The sequence below is a fragment of the Phaenicophaeus curvirostris genome, chromosome 18 (genome assembly GCF_032191515.1).
Source record: "Phaenicophaeus curvirostris isolate KB17595 chromosome 18, BPBGC_Pcur_1.0, whole genome shotgun sequence".
Taxonomy (NCBI): Eukaryota; Metazoa; Chordata; class Aves; order Cuculiformes; family Cuculidae; genus Phaenicophaeus; species Phaenicophaeus curvirostris.
The window spans coordinates 10,426,953-10,444,272 of NC_091409.1; the positions used below are offsets into that span (position 1 = coordinate 10,426,953).

A 17,320-nucleotide genomic window follows, 5' to 3' on the forward strand; every position below is an offset into this window, starting at 1 on the left:
AAATCTAAGATGCAATTACGACTTATAAATATTTGAATTTTGTTTTCCTCTTTTGCAATCAACTCCTTTTCTACAGCCTGTCCTACAAGCGCAGTTTTCATCTCCGGCGGTGCCAGCCTGGTGCTGGAAGGCAAACAGCAAAGGCTTTTAGCACGCCAGACTGAGTCCACGACATAATCTCTTCTTCGAAGAAGGTGGCAACATGCAAATTTAAAATGGCAAATAGATCCTCTCTAAACCCAGCCTCTTATCTTTTGGGCTCCGATTCAGGAATGTGACCTCAGAGGACTCTGACATTAAACATGCAGCGCTGGTGAGAATGTGAATTAAGACCATTTAAGTTGAAGCAACCAGCACACCTGAGTGCGTCCCTGACTCAGCTGTGAGGTGCTCAGCCTGCCAACACCCCCAGCCACCTGCTTTCCCTTCCCTCCTGCTCCACTCTGAGTTCTTACCTTTAAGCAGTCGAATCCACGATAAATTTTGTTTTACCCTATTAGGATTTTGATTTCTTCCCTGCTCTTGCAAAGATTCTTTCTCTTCACTTTTAAATAGTGCGAAAAAATCCACCCCGGTAAGGGTTACAGAAACAGAAAACCAGGTGTTCAAATTTAAACACAGTAGCACTGAATATTTCTGGTGGCTCAGTTATTACAACATATCTTGATTTCTTGTTAGAATATCATTTCAAGACGTGCTCAGGTATTTCTGTGCTTTCTTGCTGACCTTTATGCAAGTTTCATCAGGAAAAAAGAGAGTTGCTGCTGGCATGAGTAAGTAAGTACGTGGCTCCTTCCCCCTCCAGGTGCGCAAACTTCTCCATGAGGCTCCTGAAATCTTCCTGTGAAGCAAGAGGGTGCTTTTTGGGTCCAGTAATTGATCTGAGTCCCGACCTCTCTAACGTAACTGTGGATTTACAACAAAACATCTATTCATCACCAGCCAGATTTATTTTTAAGCATCCCCTTGGCAAGCGTGAATAAATTTTGCCTAATGGATTCTGTTCCTTAGGCTGCGTTGTGTTCACTGCGAGTTCCAAATATATTTGCACGAGTTATTACTATTAATAACATAATGGTTGTGTTTGAGATGCTGGACAGACGCTGAAGCAGCCACGGCTTTTGCCCTGAGATTTGATGATCATTGAGCTTTATAGCCCTGCAAATAGGGAGTGTGTGATGGCGAATGATTGGCACCACCAGTCCCATTAGGGAAGCTACGGCTATGAGCTGATTTACTAGGGGGGAATTGACCAAATCATTCCCACAGCACGAGCCATTTGGCAATATTTCATGGTAGAAATGCTAATTCTGGACATTGTCTCCCACACTGAGCATCAGGGCTGTAGGAGTTGAGCAGCAAACACCAGGATCCTGCAGGCTGCGAGGATGAGAAGGGGCAGCCGAGAAGAAATCGCCAGCAGGGCTCAGGGCAGCTCAGGACCCATCGTGTCCCTCAGTGCAGTGACAATCTGCTGTGCAAAAGGGACTTTCACCCCCAGCACAGAGCTGGCCCCAGCCAGGAAGCGTCAGTGCAAAGTTCCCTGGGAGAAAAGACCGCGGGGAAACCGCTGACTTTGGGTGACGTGCAGATGTTTGACAAGGAGGCACCAAGTCCAACAGCTGAGAGAGGAAATTATCTGCGCGTTCAATAGAGGCACAGCATTTCCAGTCAGGTTTCTGACTGACAAAGTATGATGTTTTGATACAAACTCAATTAGGTATCTTGGAATAGCTCGTTCCAGCAAAAATCTGACACTTTCTGCTTCTTGACTCAGCTCAGCAGACAAGCTGCACACAAAATGTTAGCATTTCCCAGTGGTGGAAATTCTGCTTTTTGGCCAGTCTTAGCATCAGCAGAAAAGAGCAGTTCAGAAAACCCCACAGAAACTCATCCGGAGGAGATTTATAGCTCTGGTTTTGACTTGCTTTGCTCAGAGAGCAGCAGAGGGATGGCTGGCTAGTGCAAAGCTCTGGTAGCCACATCCGGGCGACCCTGCCCTGGGGTCCACGGCGTTCCCTCCGCTAGAGTTCTAGCAGCCTCCCAGCCAGCACCCAGCTGCAGCCTGCACCAAGTGGAGCCAGAGCAGACACAAGGGTGTTTCCCCTTAATCATCCAGCCCTGGTCCTTCGAGTGAGGGATGTGCTAAGGAGGCCAGAGTCTGAATCTGAAAAATTTAAACCATATGATGTTTGGATCTGTGCTCAGTTTAAAGCGAACTAAATAAGGGGGGAGGTAAGAAGTAGAAATGTTTGTAGCTTCTCCCCTTCTCTCAAAACCTGTTCCCCCTGTGATTCCTTTCACCAAAGAGCCCTGACACTCAGGATATCTGCTTCAGATACCCAAGGGAGCAGGGCTTTAGCATGGCTCCTGCCTGCACTGGTGGAGCAGAGGCACAAATAACAGCAGGAAATGTCTGAAGCTGATTCCCTGAGTGAAGGGAGCGGCTTTGCCCTGTGAGACCTCGCTGGTGCCTGTCATACTCTGGGCTTTGGCTTTTGGCAGGGTGAATTTGCAAGGTTGGGATGGTTTTTGCAGAAGGCTCTCTCAGAGAGCCTTCTGTCAGAAACAAGGGGATGGTCCAGAGGCAGGTTTCACAGGCAAGGAATGCTGCATTTAGCATATAAAGAGACTTTCAGTAGAGCATGGTACTGAGGACATAGCCTAGAGTTGAGGGTAGGAAGAAGTGAGAACCCTTCAATGCCCTCCATCCACAGCATCCTCTATTTGGGAGCTGAGCTCTTCAAGTGTGGCAAGAGCTATCAACTACAGGACAGATGTTTTTAAAAAGCAAAGCAGATGTGATCCACAGCAGCTTTACCTTGTACCTACCAGCCCACAAGCCTGGACTCAAGCCATGGAGGAACCTGTCAGCCTCCCTGCTCCAACCACCTGCGCTGCGTTGCTGCGGTCCTCGGTGGGACCGTGGTTTGCTGGGGGATGGCTCCTCACGCCTCCAGCAAAGCACGGTGAACATCAAAGCCACACTGGGGCCTCCAGGTGCTAAATGAAACCAGGGAAGATGGGAGGGGGGAAGAGAGCACTGTGAGAGGTTTGGAATTGCACAAGACGAATGTGCTGGGGAGTAGCAGGATCTGAACAGGTGGTGCGAAGCATGCACAGCACCTTAGCGCTCACTTATTGCAAGAGCTTGAAGAGTAATATTTAATAATTTTTACTCCTCATGGCTCAGAGGTAGAGTGATGTGCGCGGCACAGCTTCCTGGGGATACCTGGGGGTCCCAATGTGGAGACCTGTCCTTCCCCAGCACTTACATCTGCTGGTTGAAGTAATCATCATGGAACAGAAACATGCTGACAGGGCTGATTACACTTTCTCCATCCTGGATACTTATCCATGTGTTCTTTCTTTGTATCAGTCCTTGTCACAGCGAGTGATGCCAATTGTCTCTCACTGGCAGGAGAATTTGATTGCAAGGACAGAAGAACCGCAGTGGACACAAGTCTACAGGGTGGAAGCAACAAGAGGAGGCATGAGGGTGATTTACAGCGACAGAAAAGCCACAAATTGGGAAGAATCAACACGAACTGGGAGAATCTGCTGAATTTCAAGGGAGAGGCAGGAAGCTGATTTCATTGCCCTGCAATTGCCTGTTCTGAGCACGAGACATTTTGACTAGCTGCTGCACACTGGCCTGGGTACCAAAAGCCAGCAAACACCCCACAACCAACCGCTCAAAAGCCACAAACTCCCAAAGGAGAAGAGCAGGACCTCGGACCTGCAGAAACTGCCAATTTAAGAAGAAATGCAAACCTTGATTACAGCCCATGTCTCTTACCAGAGAGAAAGGGAATGCTCCCCAACCAAACCATCCCTTCTGGTTGGATGAGGAAGAGGAGGAGGGTCAGATCTCTTCCCATTGCCAAAGCTGGTAATCAAGCTAATCACCAAACAAGCAGCCATGCTCTGTACTCCAGCGCTCTCCATTCATCATCCCATTTTCTCGCTGCAGTCAGTCTCTGATGCCTCATGAGATTAATAAACAAACAACTAAATCAATACAGTCATCTCGATCCCTGCAGGCCACAGGCTGTGAACCACATAACTTCTGCCTGAAAGGAGTATCAGTGTATGAGAGAGGTTCCCAGGAGAGAAGTCCAGCTCTGCAGCTCTCAGCTGCCCAAAAAGTAACACACGCACACAAGGGAACAGGTCTACAGTGCCCTGGGAAACACAGATACTGAGCAGGCCCCCCTCCTACAGCTTTTTTCTTTTCTCCTTAAGCATCGTTAGATCTAGCCTTGACCCACCCTGAAATCCAGTCACTGAAGGAATATTTTCACATTCCTCATGACAGGCTGGGAGATAATCTTATCTTATTGACTCGACCAGGGCTCTGCTCTACAAACATCAGGCCTCTTCAAAGATGGCCTCGGGCTCTTCGGTTCCTGTCAGTGGGGAACCTCACCACAACCTCTCTGAAGTAGAGAGAAGTGTGTGTATAAGAATGAAAGTAAATGAGGTCTGAACAAGATTAACAGGGATTTAATTGAACTATGTGAACTGGAACTCCAGTCATGAGCTAGTTATTAGCCCGTCTCAAGGGATTGCGCTGCTTGCACTGGAGGGGCACAAGGATGCATTGTGAGTGTGGGACAGCTCAAGGGAACAGTGATGGCCACAGCTCTCGAGCTGAGTGTGTCCAGAGAGGCAGAGCTACCTGAGCATGATCAAAAATGAAGCAAGGAATCCTCATTTTCAGAACTGAGGCTTGGCCTGTTGAGAGGAAGGAACTTTCTAACAAACACAAGCAAAGGAAACCCATCTCAGGGCCCAGCTCCTGAGCTTGGGGTGGCAGAGCAAGGTGCTGCCTGCTGGCTGGTTATCCTGAGGTCTGCCTTGGAAAATCTTCCCTTCAATAACAGTGACTTAATGAAGTCTTCAGCTCCCTTTGGGATGTTAATCACAAAACAGCCTGGAGAAAATTGCTTGGCAATTAAAGGAGTCACCACACTAGTCCTCTTGTTTTGGTTTTCTGGAGAGGGAACCAACAGAGCTTGCCAGAGCTTGGCTACCACACCAGTCTTGCCAAAGCCACAAAGAGCCACCAGACAGCTCCACGCTCCAGCCACGTAAACCAGAGCTACCATCACATACCGAAAGGCCACTGAAAATCCCCAGTATCAGTCTACTGACTGCACATCTCCTCTCATCCCCTACTCGTATTATGAACACATGATGCCTTTATTATTGCTGCCTTCATGGAGCCAAAAGCTCTCATGAGAGGCAAGTTTATCTAGTCATCACACTGTTTCCTCCTTCCTCCAGGAAGATGAAGCTGTGCCAGGAGATAGTTTCCTACTTCCAAGTCAGATACACACATGCCTGACAGTAATAACTAACCAATTTCTCACAGACTAAAGGATCTGAAAGGCTTTTCCTTAATGGATCATTTTTATGAAGAGGTTACTTCTGTCCCTGTGTTCCTACTGTCTGAGAACTCTGGCAGCTTTCTCAATGAATGCATGGAAAGAGGCAGCACAAGTTGAAAAAGATCCTTTTTAAACAAAGAGTTTCTAATTGCTTTTATTACAGCCTTCAGGAGCAACTAAAATACATGGGATATCAGTAATCTCTAAAAGCATACTCTAAGTCCAGGTAACAAAAGCTTTCAAATAGGTACAAAGCTGTTAGGAACAGACTGGGAAATCTATCTTAATCTTTCTTCCCCTGCAACAAAAACAAAGCTCAATATCCACAATTTCTACTTAGCAATGAGTAAGCCAGCCTGCAAATCTCCAGATGTAGATGTTGATGTGGCAGCCTGCTTTTCCAGGTGACAACCACACCGTGCCCACTGCCAACTGGTTCTCAGCTGTAGAAGCACTGCTGCATTTTGGGTAACGGGTGTGCTACTCTTTCAATAGTTTCAATTCCACTAAAGCACTAAATCCCTCCTTTAGGTAACTTGCAGAAAGCCAGAGTTGTTAGATAAAGCCACTACCATCCTCATTCATTAAAATGGAAGAAGTGATCTGCTGTACCTACCTAGGGCAGTAGCAATGCTTTTCTTTCCCTTGCACAACACAGACAGGAGCACAGGTCTGTAATGGAAACTCACAGGACAAAGTTGTTCTTTGCTATATGTGTGGGAAATTTTTTTAATGTTTAATTGTACTGAGAACTCAGAGCGACGTCAGAGTGCTCCTGTCTCCCATGCTTTGTTCTGTCCTCCTAGTATTGCTTTTACGTAGCTCAAAATAAAAAGAGAGGAATGAGAAAATGCTAATTTAAAGCAGAACTCTAAGCTGGATCTTTAGCAGTGCAACTTGGTGTCAGCATTTTGGTTAAGAGAAGCAGAGAGCCCAGAGCAGGGAAGCAGTGAGAGGTTAGAATCGAACTGGTACCGGGATCCATCTGTCTCACCCACCAAAAGCAAGAGTGTGCAGAAAACGTGGCCATTCTCAGCACTGATGATTCCTGTAAACGTGCTGCTCGACTCCTGTTAGGGAAGCCACAGCACAACACTGCTGCCGTATCTGGGCTCACAGGGCATTCGTGAATTGAGGATGGGAGTCTATATATGCAAAAAGGATCTCAGACTTGCAGTCCTGCCAGAGAACCCTTTCCTTCAAAGCTGCTCTGAACCCTGGGTGCGCCTAAAAGAGCAGGTTCTCCTCCCATTGACTCATTCGTGATCAAACAAACCAAGATGTGAGCTGGCATCAGGAAGCTTGAGCTGCCCTACAGAGACTCTGTGGCTACGTCACCACCTATCTCTTCCCAGTCCTGTCTAGCCATATTTAAATCTAGCACCAGATTGTCCCTGGGCCTGGAGAGCCGGAGCCTGAAGGAACACAGTGCGTATGTCTCTTGCCATATAGTCATGCTACACAGCCAGCCTGCCACCCCTTGGATCTTAAAATACCACATCTCCTCAGGCTGAGATCATATTCCCCTTCAGGAAGAATTCAGCAAGAGGAGATGCGGCAGACAACAGCAGGTAAGGCTGGGAGGGAGTTTGCAAATGCAACAACCCCCAGCTGTGTTGAAACAGAGCACTCCAGACTCAGCTCACTGGCAGGAGGGTTTATCGAAGGTACAGAGAGGCAGTGCTGTTCAATACACGACCAACGTAGCACTCCGAGACTCCTGCCTCCGAGCAGCTTTTCTCCAAAATGCAGTACCTGGTGTTCCCAAGAACACCCCATTAGCACAGGTATTGAGTTCTGCACCTTCCACAATGAAATTGGTCCCCGAGCTTTGCAGTCATTGCAGTCCCCACCACAGCCTCAACTCCCTGAAACGGACCAGCTTTCAAGGGTGGGAACAGAAAGGAAAAGCGTATGGGTGGGGAATACGGAAGAGGTAGCTACGCTAGGGAAATGAAAGCTTTCATCTACGGCAGTCTGGAATCTGATGAGTTATTACCTAAAGAATTAAAGAATATGACAAAGACATTATTATTAAGCCATAATATGCAGCTATGTATTTCAGACTAGATGACAACAGAGATGAATACAAAGCTGTGTAGTGTGGTATCCTTGATCCATTTGATCCCTCTGCCTTCAAAAAATACAACACAAACCGGTATCCAAAATAGCAAACCCACGCTCCACCTTCCACAGGGACTTTACTACAAATCCTAGCCAGCATGGACAACAAGGAGCAAGGACAACAGCCCTCTCTACCTGTCAGAAATGACAGAAGTCACTTCAGTGGTAACTGACACATTAATCATGTCAAATAAAGTCCTGTATATGGAAAGTCCTCGTTGCTTGTAAGAAATCTATGGCAGAACCCTGCCCCTTCTGCTCTTCTAAGTTCCTTCTCCCTTGTCCCCAAAAGGTAAAGCATGGCAATGCCAGAAAACCAGTTAATACAGTTAGTTGCCTTTGATGCAGTCTCCGAGGAAGCATGATTATAGCTGATTATTTTGTCCTTTGAGGCTCATCGGTCATGGCTTTATCGTTTCTTTTTTGTTTCCTTCTTGGGTTTCTTGCTTATCTGTGGAGCAGTTGCCTTTGGCTTCTTCACTGTCTCTGAATTCTTAGGCTCAAAACTGTCCGCGTCCTACAAGAATCAATTAAGAAACAGTCAGTAACATTTTTTTATTACAATTTGCTGACAGCTCACTTTGGGAATTTGAGTATAACCCAAAGGAAGCAAATGCTGGGTATCTCTGTTGGAACACATCTATATCAAACTGAGTCCACATTTAATGAGACTTGAGCAGCACCAATCTCTGCTTCTTCTGCATGTGCTTTTTGATGAGTGTGAGTTTATGCACAGAAACAGCTTGTTACCAGAGAAGCTGTTAAAAGCTTAAGTGTTTAAAACAGGCTTTGGAGAAGAAAAACAAAGCCAATTTTAAAGGCAAGAAGAAAATCAACACTAAATGAGAACTATTCAGATTAGGAAAAGGAGAAGATATCATGTAATCACCAGCGTGCGTGGAAACATTCAGCAGATATTGCCAAACATTAATCATTATCACGTATTATATCATGTTATCTGTAACACTGGAACAAGTTGCCCAGAGAAGCTGTGGATGCTCCATCCTTGGAGGTGTTCAAGGTCAGGTTGGATGAGGCTTTGAGCAGCCTGATCCAGTGGGAGGTGTCTGTGCCCGTGGCAGGGATGTTGGAACTGCATGATCTTTAATATCCCTTCCAACCCAAACCATTCCACAATTCTATGCTTCTACAGGTAACAAAAAAAATATACCCCAAACCAGCAGTAAGAACGTAAAGTTCAGAGCCTCTAAACCAAGCTGAAAATCCAGGGAGGGAACTGCAAGCAAAGCTTTCTTCACCTGGACTAACAAGGAAAGTTTAGATATCCTGCCTGTTTCCTTCAGGGGAGATGACAGATAATATTTCAGCCGTGGGAAATAAAGCCTAGTTGTCTTGTAAAAACACAAGGGAACAGCGCCAGTCTCATCTGAGAAAGCACACACATGCAGATTGCCTCCTTTCATTAAATGCATTTGAGTATAAATATTGCTTTCGCATCTTGGGTTCTATCAGTCAGAGCGTGCCAACTGGAAAAGGACACACAAAAAATGGCTGAGCAAGACATGCTAGTTTCAAGCTTCCAAGACAACGCTCCAGATAATGGAGGGGGAGGCGAGCATCTGACAGTATCCTTTTAATCAAGGAGCTTGGTTCAAACGTCTCCCAATTTACTGGGCCATTACAGTTCACATCTGTGTGGCTTTCCAAGGAAGGAGACTTGGCTGGCTTTCCAAAGGCTGTAATGGGCACATGGGGAGCTGGCAGGCTCTGGAGAAATGGAGCACTATGAAGTTATTACTCAGGGCATGCAGTGTGCTGCTGTTGTACCGTGAACACTGCTGCCTTCTAATGTTCAAACCAAGGTAGACTTCAAAGCCTGAAGCCTCCAAGACAGAGGAGCTCCTCAATATCCTACCCAAGCATCATTCCCAAGACCTGGAGGGGTAGCCTCTAGTGTTTACAGTCCTGTAAATTAGTTATATGGACAGTAAATCTAGAGGACAGTAAAAATATGGAGAAAATAAAAAGCAGGGCATGGAAAGATCAAAGCATGCTTGCAAACTTTAACAATAACAGGTTCTTTAGCTTTATAATTTTAATTGTGAGCCTGGTCTTTGGTTTCCCACTAAAGCTCTCACATTTTTCAGCTTTGAAGAATCAGGCTACTCAGTAGTTCTAAAAAATTTATTAGGGGAACCTGTGGACTCTGACAGATGGGGCTGCAGAATAACGGTGCAAGCCTTGCAATGGCTCTGATTATGAGCAGCAGCCACCTGCTCCATGTCCCTGCTGACAGCCACAGCTCCCAGGCAGGACTAGCAGGAGGGAGGATGAGCCCGTGCCGGGGCAGCAGCACCAACCCAGTGCATCTCACCCACCAACAGCTAAAACTGACAGGGATGAGGTGGGTCACCAGCTGCATCCTTCCCACCGTACCTCACCCTTATTCATTCCCCTCTCCAGATAGGCTGATTATTTCCATGCTTCCTCCACACTAGAGGGAAGAATCACAGCAATAAAGACAGCCTGAAAACAAATCTTCCCGTGCTGAGCTGCTACTGAAAATATACCATAGCCATACAGATAAAATCTGTATCAAACCAGCACACTCACAGCCTGATGACCAGCACTGTAACATCTGTCCTCAGCACCACAGGCATGACCGAGCACTGAAAACGGTGTTCCTCACATTAGAATATACTAAGAATTTCACTTGCAACTTGTTTCCAAAAACTGGAAACAAACTAGAGCCCAAAATAATTTCCCCTGCAATGGGGCCACCCTCCCTGGCACATCAGCAGCAGGCTGACAACATGGGGTCAGGAACAGCACGTACATTTAGCACACCTTGCCAGTGCTTCAGGTCACGTTTTTTCCTGATATAAGGAGACCCCAGCTCAGGTATTTGCTCCTGACTTTCTAATCTGGAGGTAAATCACAAGACAAAAGCGGGAGGTGGGAAAGCTAGAAGGAAGGAAAGAAAACAAACAATGGAACTGTTACTAATCTCAGCGGCAGACCACTGTGTCGCCATTAGCTACTTAAAGTTCCCTCCCATACTATTTTCTCCGACTCTGCCCATCTGTAACAATATTAATAGTGCTGCTTACTGTCTTATGGGACTTGGAAACTGGTAGGATTATGGCTAGCACACAGATAAGCTGGAAAATGGCTCCAAAGAAGAGTCCGTAGCGTAGCACGTTCTCCATGAATGTGGGCTCAGGGATTTCAGGTGGGGAGAAATCCAGCTCTGCAGCCATTATGAGTGCTTCCTTCTTCTCTAACGCTCTCAAGAAGACTGGTTACTAAAAGGAGGTGAAAAAGAGCAATTAATTTGCATCATGATTCCTGGTATTCACTTTCCATTACCAAAAAATGACAGACTACCACATGTGGGACTTTGCAGATATCCTTGATCTACAGAACCAATAACAGAGGGAAATAAAAGTTGTCTTATTTGGATCCTTGTCTTTACCACTTGCCTACAAAAGCAGCCCTCAACTGCCACTGTTAGTCCACTTTCAGGTGAGGGGAAGGCAATGAAATATGAACAATAGTCATGAAACAATAAGGGAAAGGCTTAATAAGCAGGACTACTCCCTGAAGTCAATTGTGAGTGCAAGATGACTACTATTCATTTTCACTTACATTGTATCTGTGCCCACAGCCTTGTTGCTTGCGATGCTGTAACGAAACCAACTGCTCCTGAAACAAACCACACAACAAGCAGATCTGTTGAAGACAGAGGAATGAGTTACGTGTTTAAAGCTGAGAATGGGTTTAGTGGCTGGTTACATCCCATACCCTGCGTGACGGTTACACAGGTAGTTTGTGGCAGAGTTAAGTATCGATCCTCTGGGTCCCAAGCCAGTTCCTCAGCCACCAGCCCATCCTTCCTTCCTTCCTTTATCTTTTGCTAATGGAGTTGTCAATTCATTCTATGAATGACTAATGGCTTTCTACAGTAACAGAGAACTCTCCTGCCAGAATTGCTGGAGCACGCCACAGAAAGTCCCAAAAGGGAAATCCAATTAGTCTGAGATGCCATCAGAACTCAGCTGTGATTACTGTCTCGCTCAGTTTTCCTGACCCGCGTGATCCTGGTGTGCACTTATTGAATCGGCACTGCTTATCAATACCTACAGCTCTCTACAGAGCTGAAGCCTGGGTGTGAGACTGTGCTGCATGCATGTCTCAGCTGAATGACAGCAATCTCCCTCCTAGAAAAGGTCCACAAACCAGGCTCTGTATATCTCAGGCCAGAAGGAGATTTCTAGAACCTGCAGATGTGACCACTTCAGAAAGATGGAAAACAGAGTATAATTTGAGTAAAGTTACAGCTGGTAAATTTGAGAACGAATCAACAGCTCAGTGCTGTTGCATGAGAGGCAGATCTCGTTTGAGGACAAGCTAAAAGGCGTGACATACAAAATACAAGAAGTAGTTATTTTGTTTTAATTCAGCTGAAGTATGGGTTCTTAATTTGAGTTTTAAGAGACAGGAAAAAAATCCCATCTGTGCAGACTGCCAGCCACTGGAATACAGAGAGAAATCCCTGTTACTGGTGACTCAGAAGAGCAGGTCAGATAAGCATTTGCCTGGGATGGGGTGTGGGTGTATTTAATCCCATCTTTGAATCAGGAGTTAAGAATAAGTGACCTCGCGTGGTCTTTTCCAGGCTTGTACTTTAGTGAAAGAAATTTTTTCAAATTCTTACTAAAATTCAATGAGCAAGAGCTACACAGGCCCTACAAACAACGCTGGAATAGTCGCTGGGCCACTCAGGCTCAGCAGATCCCAATGGAGACCCAAAGGTTGCACCAGACACACAAAGGTGTCAACAAAGCACGCATGAAACTGCCTCCTTCCCACCTGCTTTCAACTTTTAAAATGCCCTCTCCCCTCATCCAGTAAGGTTCCTAAGGAAGACGCCAAATCATAAGACACTTCACCTCTGAGCTGCATTTTATCTCAACTAGGATATCTTTTGGAAACCTTATCCTTGCCCTCCCCCCACCTCAAACAGAGCAGGAAGGGATGTTGCTTCATTCCCAACCCAGAGTTTTCTCAAGACAAACTCCTACTGATAATTCTGATTCATACCCCTGAGACACAACACAGAAAAATAAACCAGAAAAGGAAACTGAAACAATGAAAACAAAAGCTCTCCATCCTCATGTTCCCCAAGTCTGCCCTCCCCTCCCCTTTCCATTTTGCCTCCCTCGAGGGCATTCTGAATTTTCTAACACATCCCAGGTGGTAAAACCAGCATCAAGAGCTCTCATGCAGGCTGGCAGCAGTTGCCACTACCTTTTTAATCACCATCCCATGAAATATGCTCAGATAAAAACTGACATTGTGCTCCAACTAGTCATGGCAGTATGTCCACGCTTACACAGCAGGCAAACCAAGTTTGGTCTGTTTGTTTTCCTGCTATCACTGGATCTGAACAAATATTAGCAAAACCCTTCCCTGTTTTAAAACACTCTGTGATTAACAAAAGCTGAAACCTGCACAAGCAAGGAGGTGAACCCTTACACAAATGAGCAGGTCAAAGTAGAACAGTGGGGAAGGAAGGCTCAGCCCCAAACCCAGCAATGAGTTTTCTCACTGAGAGCACCAACTACTTTCACACCACCTTGCAGCTAATTCAACAGGTTACCTGGGTGATAATGAAGCCTTCCTCCCTGTTCCTGAGAAGCTAACAGTTTCATCACCTCTTCCTGTGCTAACATTTCTTCTCCTCCTCAGGTATAAAACACCTTTTTCCTCACACCCCTCACCTATTAATGTGGCTACGCTTGAAGCTGTTCTTAAATTGCATTTGAAGACTGGTGCTCCTATTTCAGACCCTGAGAGGAAGCTTCTCCCCATCATTCCAGCTTACTCATCTGGTCTAACAGCAGCTACTGCCTGTCCCCACAAGCCTGGCCGCCTCACTGGAACCTAAAGCACAAATAAGTCACAAACAGTTGTGCTGCACTACAGGAGTTAATTTTCACTCTCTGTTTAAAAACATTCAGTCTTGCCTCTCTTGGGTCTTTACAGCAAGCTGGGTCCCCCAGAGAGAGGATCTGATCCTGTAGCAAGGCCAGAGCTGCAGCACAGATCCTGTGAGAGGCCACTCGGGCTCTGTGGTCACTGACATGACAGGAAGCCGACGCGGTTCTGCTCCTGGTGCAGGATCAGGCCCTGTGATAAATAACCATGTGTTTTCAGGACAAGGGCCATAAGCCAACCAGCCCAGCAGATCCAGGACAGACTCAAACCTTTTATCTTGTTGTCCTGTGGTTCCCAGTAGGCATCTTCAAGACTGAGCACTATGTAAGTAATTAGAGCAGGACAAAGCCACAGAACACTTCAAGTAATATATATGAGCTGCTTCCTGTGGTAGAAATAAAGAGCAACAGTATTGGTGCAGAACATGAAAGCTTCTGTCAAAGGATAAGGCACAGGAAGGACATGGATCTGTTAGAGCGAGTCCAGAGGAGGCCATGAAGATGACCAGATGGCTGGAGCACCTTCCATACAAGACAAGGTTCACACAGTTGGGGTTGTTCAGCCTGGAGAAGGTTCCAGGGACATCTTACAGCAGCTTCCCAGTACTGAGCTATAGGAAAGTTGAGGAGGGGCTGTTTATCAGGGAGTGCAGGAACAGGACAAGGGGAACCGGTCTGAAGCTGGAAAAGGGGAGACTGAGATGAGATACTAGGAAGAAGTATTTTCCCATGAGGGTAGGGAGGCCCTGGCCCAGGTTGTCCAGAGAAGCTGTGGCTGCCCCATCCCTGGAGGGGTTCAAGGCCAGGTTGAATGGGGCTGGGAGCCCCTGACCCACGGCACCGGGGATGGAAGTGGATGGGTTTCGAGATCCCTTCACGTCCAAACCACTCTGTGGTTCTATAAAAACCTCACGCGGGGTTTCTGAGGTGCCCGAGGAGGTGCTGGGATGCAGAGCGGCCAATTCCTACCGCCCCGAGGGGCACCCGGCCGCCGAAAACGCCCGCGGGCGAGGCCGAGGAGCCCGGCCACGGCCTCAGGGGCGGCGAGGCCGCTACTGCTGCCGCCCCCAGGTCCAGGCCCGGCCCCGCGCGCTCCTCCCACCCCGGAGCCGCCCGCGGCGAAGCCGAAGGAACCGGAGAAACCGCCGCCGCCCCCCCGGGCCGCATCCCCGCTCACCGCCCCGCTCCGCCTGGCCCCGCCGCACCGGAAGTGCTCCCCGCGCGGCCGGAAGCGCTCCCGCCCCGCCCCTAGCAACCACCCGTGTGGCCGCGTTGCTAAGGGCGGCCTGCGGGCCTCTCCTCCGCGAGGGCCGCCTCGGCCTCGCTCCGCGGGGTGGGGACCCCCGGCCGGACCTCGGTCCCCGAGGGGTCCTCTTTGCCTTCTCCCAGGGAGCGAGCGATAGGGCGAGAGGAGGTGGCCTCAGGTTGAACCAGGGCAGGGTTAGTGTGGGTGTTAGGAAACGTTAGGGAAAAAAGTAGGGAAAAGTAGAAAAGAAAAAGGGAAAAACAGGAAAAAAAGAGAAGAAAAGGGAAAAAATAGGGAAGAATAGGAAAAATTGGGAAAAGATAGGAGAAATTAGGGAAAAAAGCAAAATATAGGGGAAAAAGGCAAAAATTAGGAAATAGGAAAAAATTAGGGAAAAATAGGAAAAAGTAGTAAAAATAGGAAAATAGGGAAAAAAGCAAAAATTAGGAAAAGAAAAAATAGGAATAATAGGACGAAATAGGAAAAAATAGGAAAAATAGATTAAAATAGGCAAAAAATAGGAAAAGTTAGGAAAATTTGGGGAAAAAAAAGAGGAAAAAAAGGTAGTGGTGGACACCCCGTCCCTGGAGGGGTTCAAAAAAGCGTGTGGACATGGCACCTCAGGACATGGTTCAGCAGGCACAGCAGTGTTGGAGCTCAGGGGTCCTTTCCAACCTCAATGGTTTCACGATTCTGCTGTGTGAGGTTTTAATTTGCTCCCTATAAGTGCTCCGGGCAGTAAACAGCACTTCTGGCTTTGCTCTTGTTGGGATTTATTTTTATTTTTAACACCCTGATTCACTATCCAGCTCTGAAATGGAGATGTCTCGATGAGATAACCTGCAAAGGGAAAAATGGCTCTGTTTTGCTGCTTTGTGGTATTTAAAGAATCTGATTTGTTTTGCCCTTTTCCTAACCCTAAAATATCAGCAGTACCAGGTTAGTTTTGCTGTGAAGCTTTTTTATTGGAGAACTTAAATACTTTGGGTAAAACCCAAACGGTTACTTATTGACCGAGAGAGTAAGGGTTGGCATTTGTAATGAAAGGATTTTCTAGTCTGTTACTGAGCATTTGAATTAAATGTGTATTAATGAAAACAACTTCAAAGGTTTTGAGCAATTGGTTTAAAAACGTTTCATCTTCTTAGTGCAGAAGGCTTTGCAGACAACTGGAGAATGTGCATGGCTGTGAAGTGCAGAGACACTTGAACAAATACATTGTTTTAGCACAAAAATCCCAAGGAAAACATTTCTCTTCAATAATGAGCACAGCTTTCACTGCCCCTGGTGAGTGGCTGCAGTGGCTCAGGGGGAAACCCGGTGCTCAGGAAGGCAGTGAAGACTTTCCAACTCCAAAATGCTGACTATTTAGGACAAAAACACTGAGAAGGTCAAGTAATTTTGGGAAAGTGAATGCCAGGAGAGATTCCACCAGTATGGATTAAATTCTTCCAAGTGGTACCAGTACGCTGGATTTGGTGGTGCTGCTGTCCACACACACTTCCCACGGGCTCTGTTTGCAGGTGAAAATGCAGGCGTAAATCACAACCAGTCCTGTCTGCTTTCTTCCTTTCTCCTTCTCTCCCCAGCAGAATCAGCACCGCTTGTTCTCAGCAGAAACAGGCGGGTGGGAAGACAGGTCCCCAGAGGCTGCCCAACACTTCCACAGCAAAGCCAGGTGCTGCCCGGGAGAGGCACTCGGCCTTGGAACTGCGATCGCAGAATCACTAGGTTGGAAAAGACCCATTGGATCATGGAGTCCAACCATTCCCATCAATCCCTAAACCATGTCCCTCAGCACCTCATCCACGCCTCATTTATCAGGCTGCCTGCCTTTTGACAGCCCCGCACCCACGCACCCACTGCTTTTGTCTGATGGTGAAACCATAAAAAGGAAGCTATTTCTAAAAAAAAGGAACGTTTTTCCAAAGCCTGTGAGATGTGAGTGGGTTTCAAAGCTAAAATTGGTTCAACAAGCGGAAATGGCTATTTTGTCAGCAGCAGATTCTAAGTAGTAACAGAGGCGTGAATTCTGACTCCAAATCCAAATCATCCGTAGCTTTTTTAGCTCTTTCTGCATTCCTGCCATGGTTTGCATTGCAGTGTTTCCTGCGTGCCGCAGTGGTGAGTCCTGTTTGCTGCCATTCCTTGGGCATGTGCCATATCCTTGTACATCAAGATCTCATTCTCAGGTTGCAGATTCTTATTCAGCCAGGAAAAATTAGTAATAACTGGGTTTGTTTATCAGGGCTTACTGGACCATGGCCTTGCTCACTCCCTTTCCACACGTGGTAACACAGCTCACTCCAATTCTCTTTGTTATCAGAGCTTTCAAAGCACTTTCCCAAAGCAAGCAGGAATGGCAGTGTTTGGATTGTGATGGGAAACCAAGCTGCAAGAAATATATCAACCCACACCCAGCCTGCCCTGTGAGGATGAGGTGTTGTTGGGGAGTCACTAGAGCCCTCTGAACAGTGGGTGAGTGTCTGCAGACCCTCTCCTACACTGCTTCTCCATCCCAGAGCATAAAGGTCTCAGTGCTTCCAAAAACCAGGAGCAGGACAGCTAAAAGACCTTTGTGAGCCTGGTCACCACGA

At 46.9% G+C, this 17,320-nt stretch overlaps 1 protein-coding gene across 2 annotated transcripts; it reads right to left on the reverse strand.

Moving 5' to 3' along the window:
* Positions 1-5,554: 5,554 nt before the first annotated feature.
* On the reverse strand, positions 5,555-14,670 carry MANBAL (mannosidase beta like). Of its 2 annotated transcripts, XM_069871661.1 has the most exons (4): positions 14,655-14,670; positions 11,127-11,183; positions 10,589-10,783; positions 5,555-8,034 (listed from the first exon to the last, which is right to left on the reverse strand). In XM_069871661.1, exons 3-4 carry the CDS (start codon positions 10,736-10,738, stop codon positions 7,927-7,929), a joined length of 258 nt encoding a protein of 85 aa, XP_069727762.1. In that variant the 5' UTR covers positions 10,739-10,783; positions 11,127-11,183; positions 14,655-14,670; the 3' UTR covers positions 5,555-7,926. The 2 variants fall into 2 exon arrangements, with proteins under 2 accessions (XP_069727762.1, XP_069727761.1); XM_069871660.1 differs by lacking the exon at positions 14,655-14,670 and having other exon boundaries at positions 11,127-12,628.
* Positions 14,671-17,320: the final 2,650 nt, after the last annotated feature.

Bases quoted from the DNA above. Each gene is read 5' to 3' on its own strand.
- MANBAL (XM_069871661.1), bottom strand. From the start codon at position 10,738: ATGGCTGCAGAGCTGGATTTCTCCCCACCTGAAATCCCTGAGCCCACA. The intron at 8,035-10,588 runs GTAAGCAGCACT...TGATTCTTGTAG, and splicing joins TTTCCAAGTCCCATAAGACA to GACGCGGACAGTTTTGAGCC.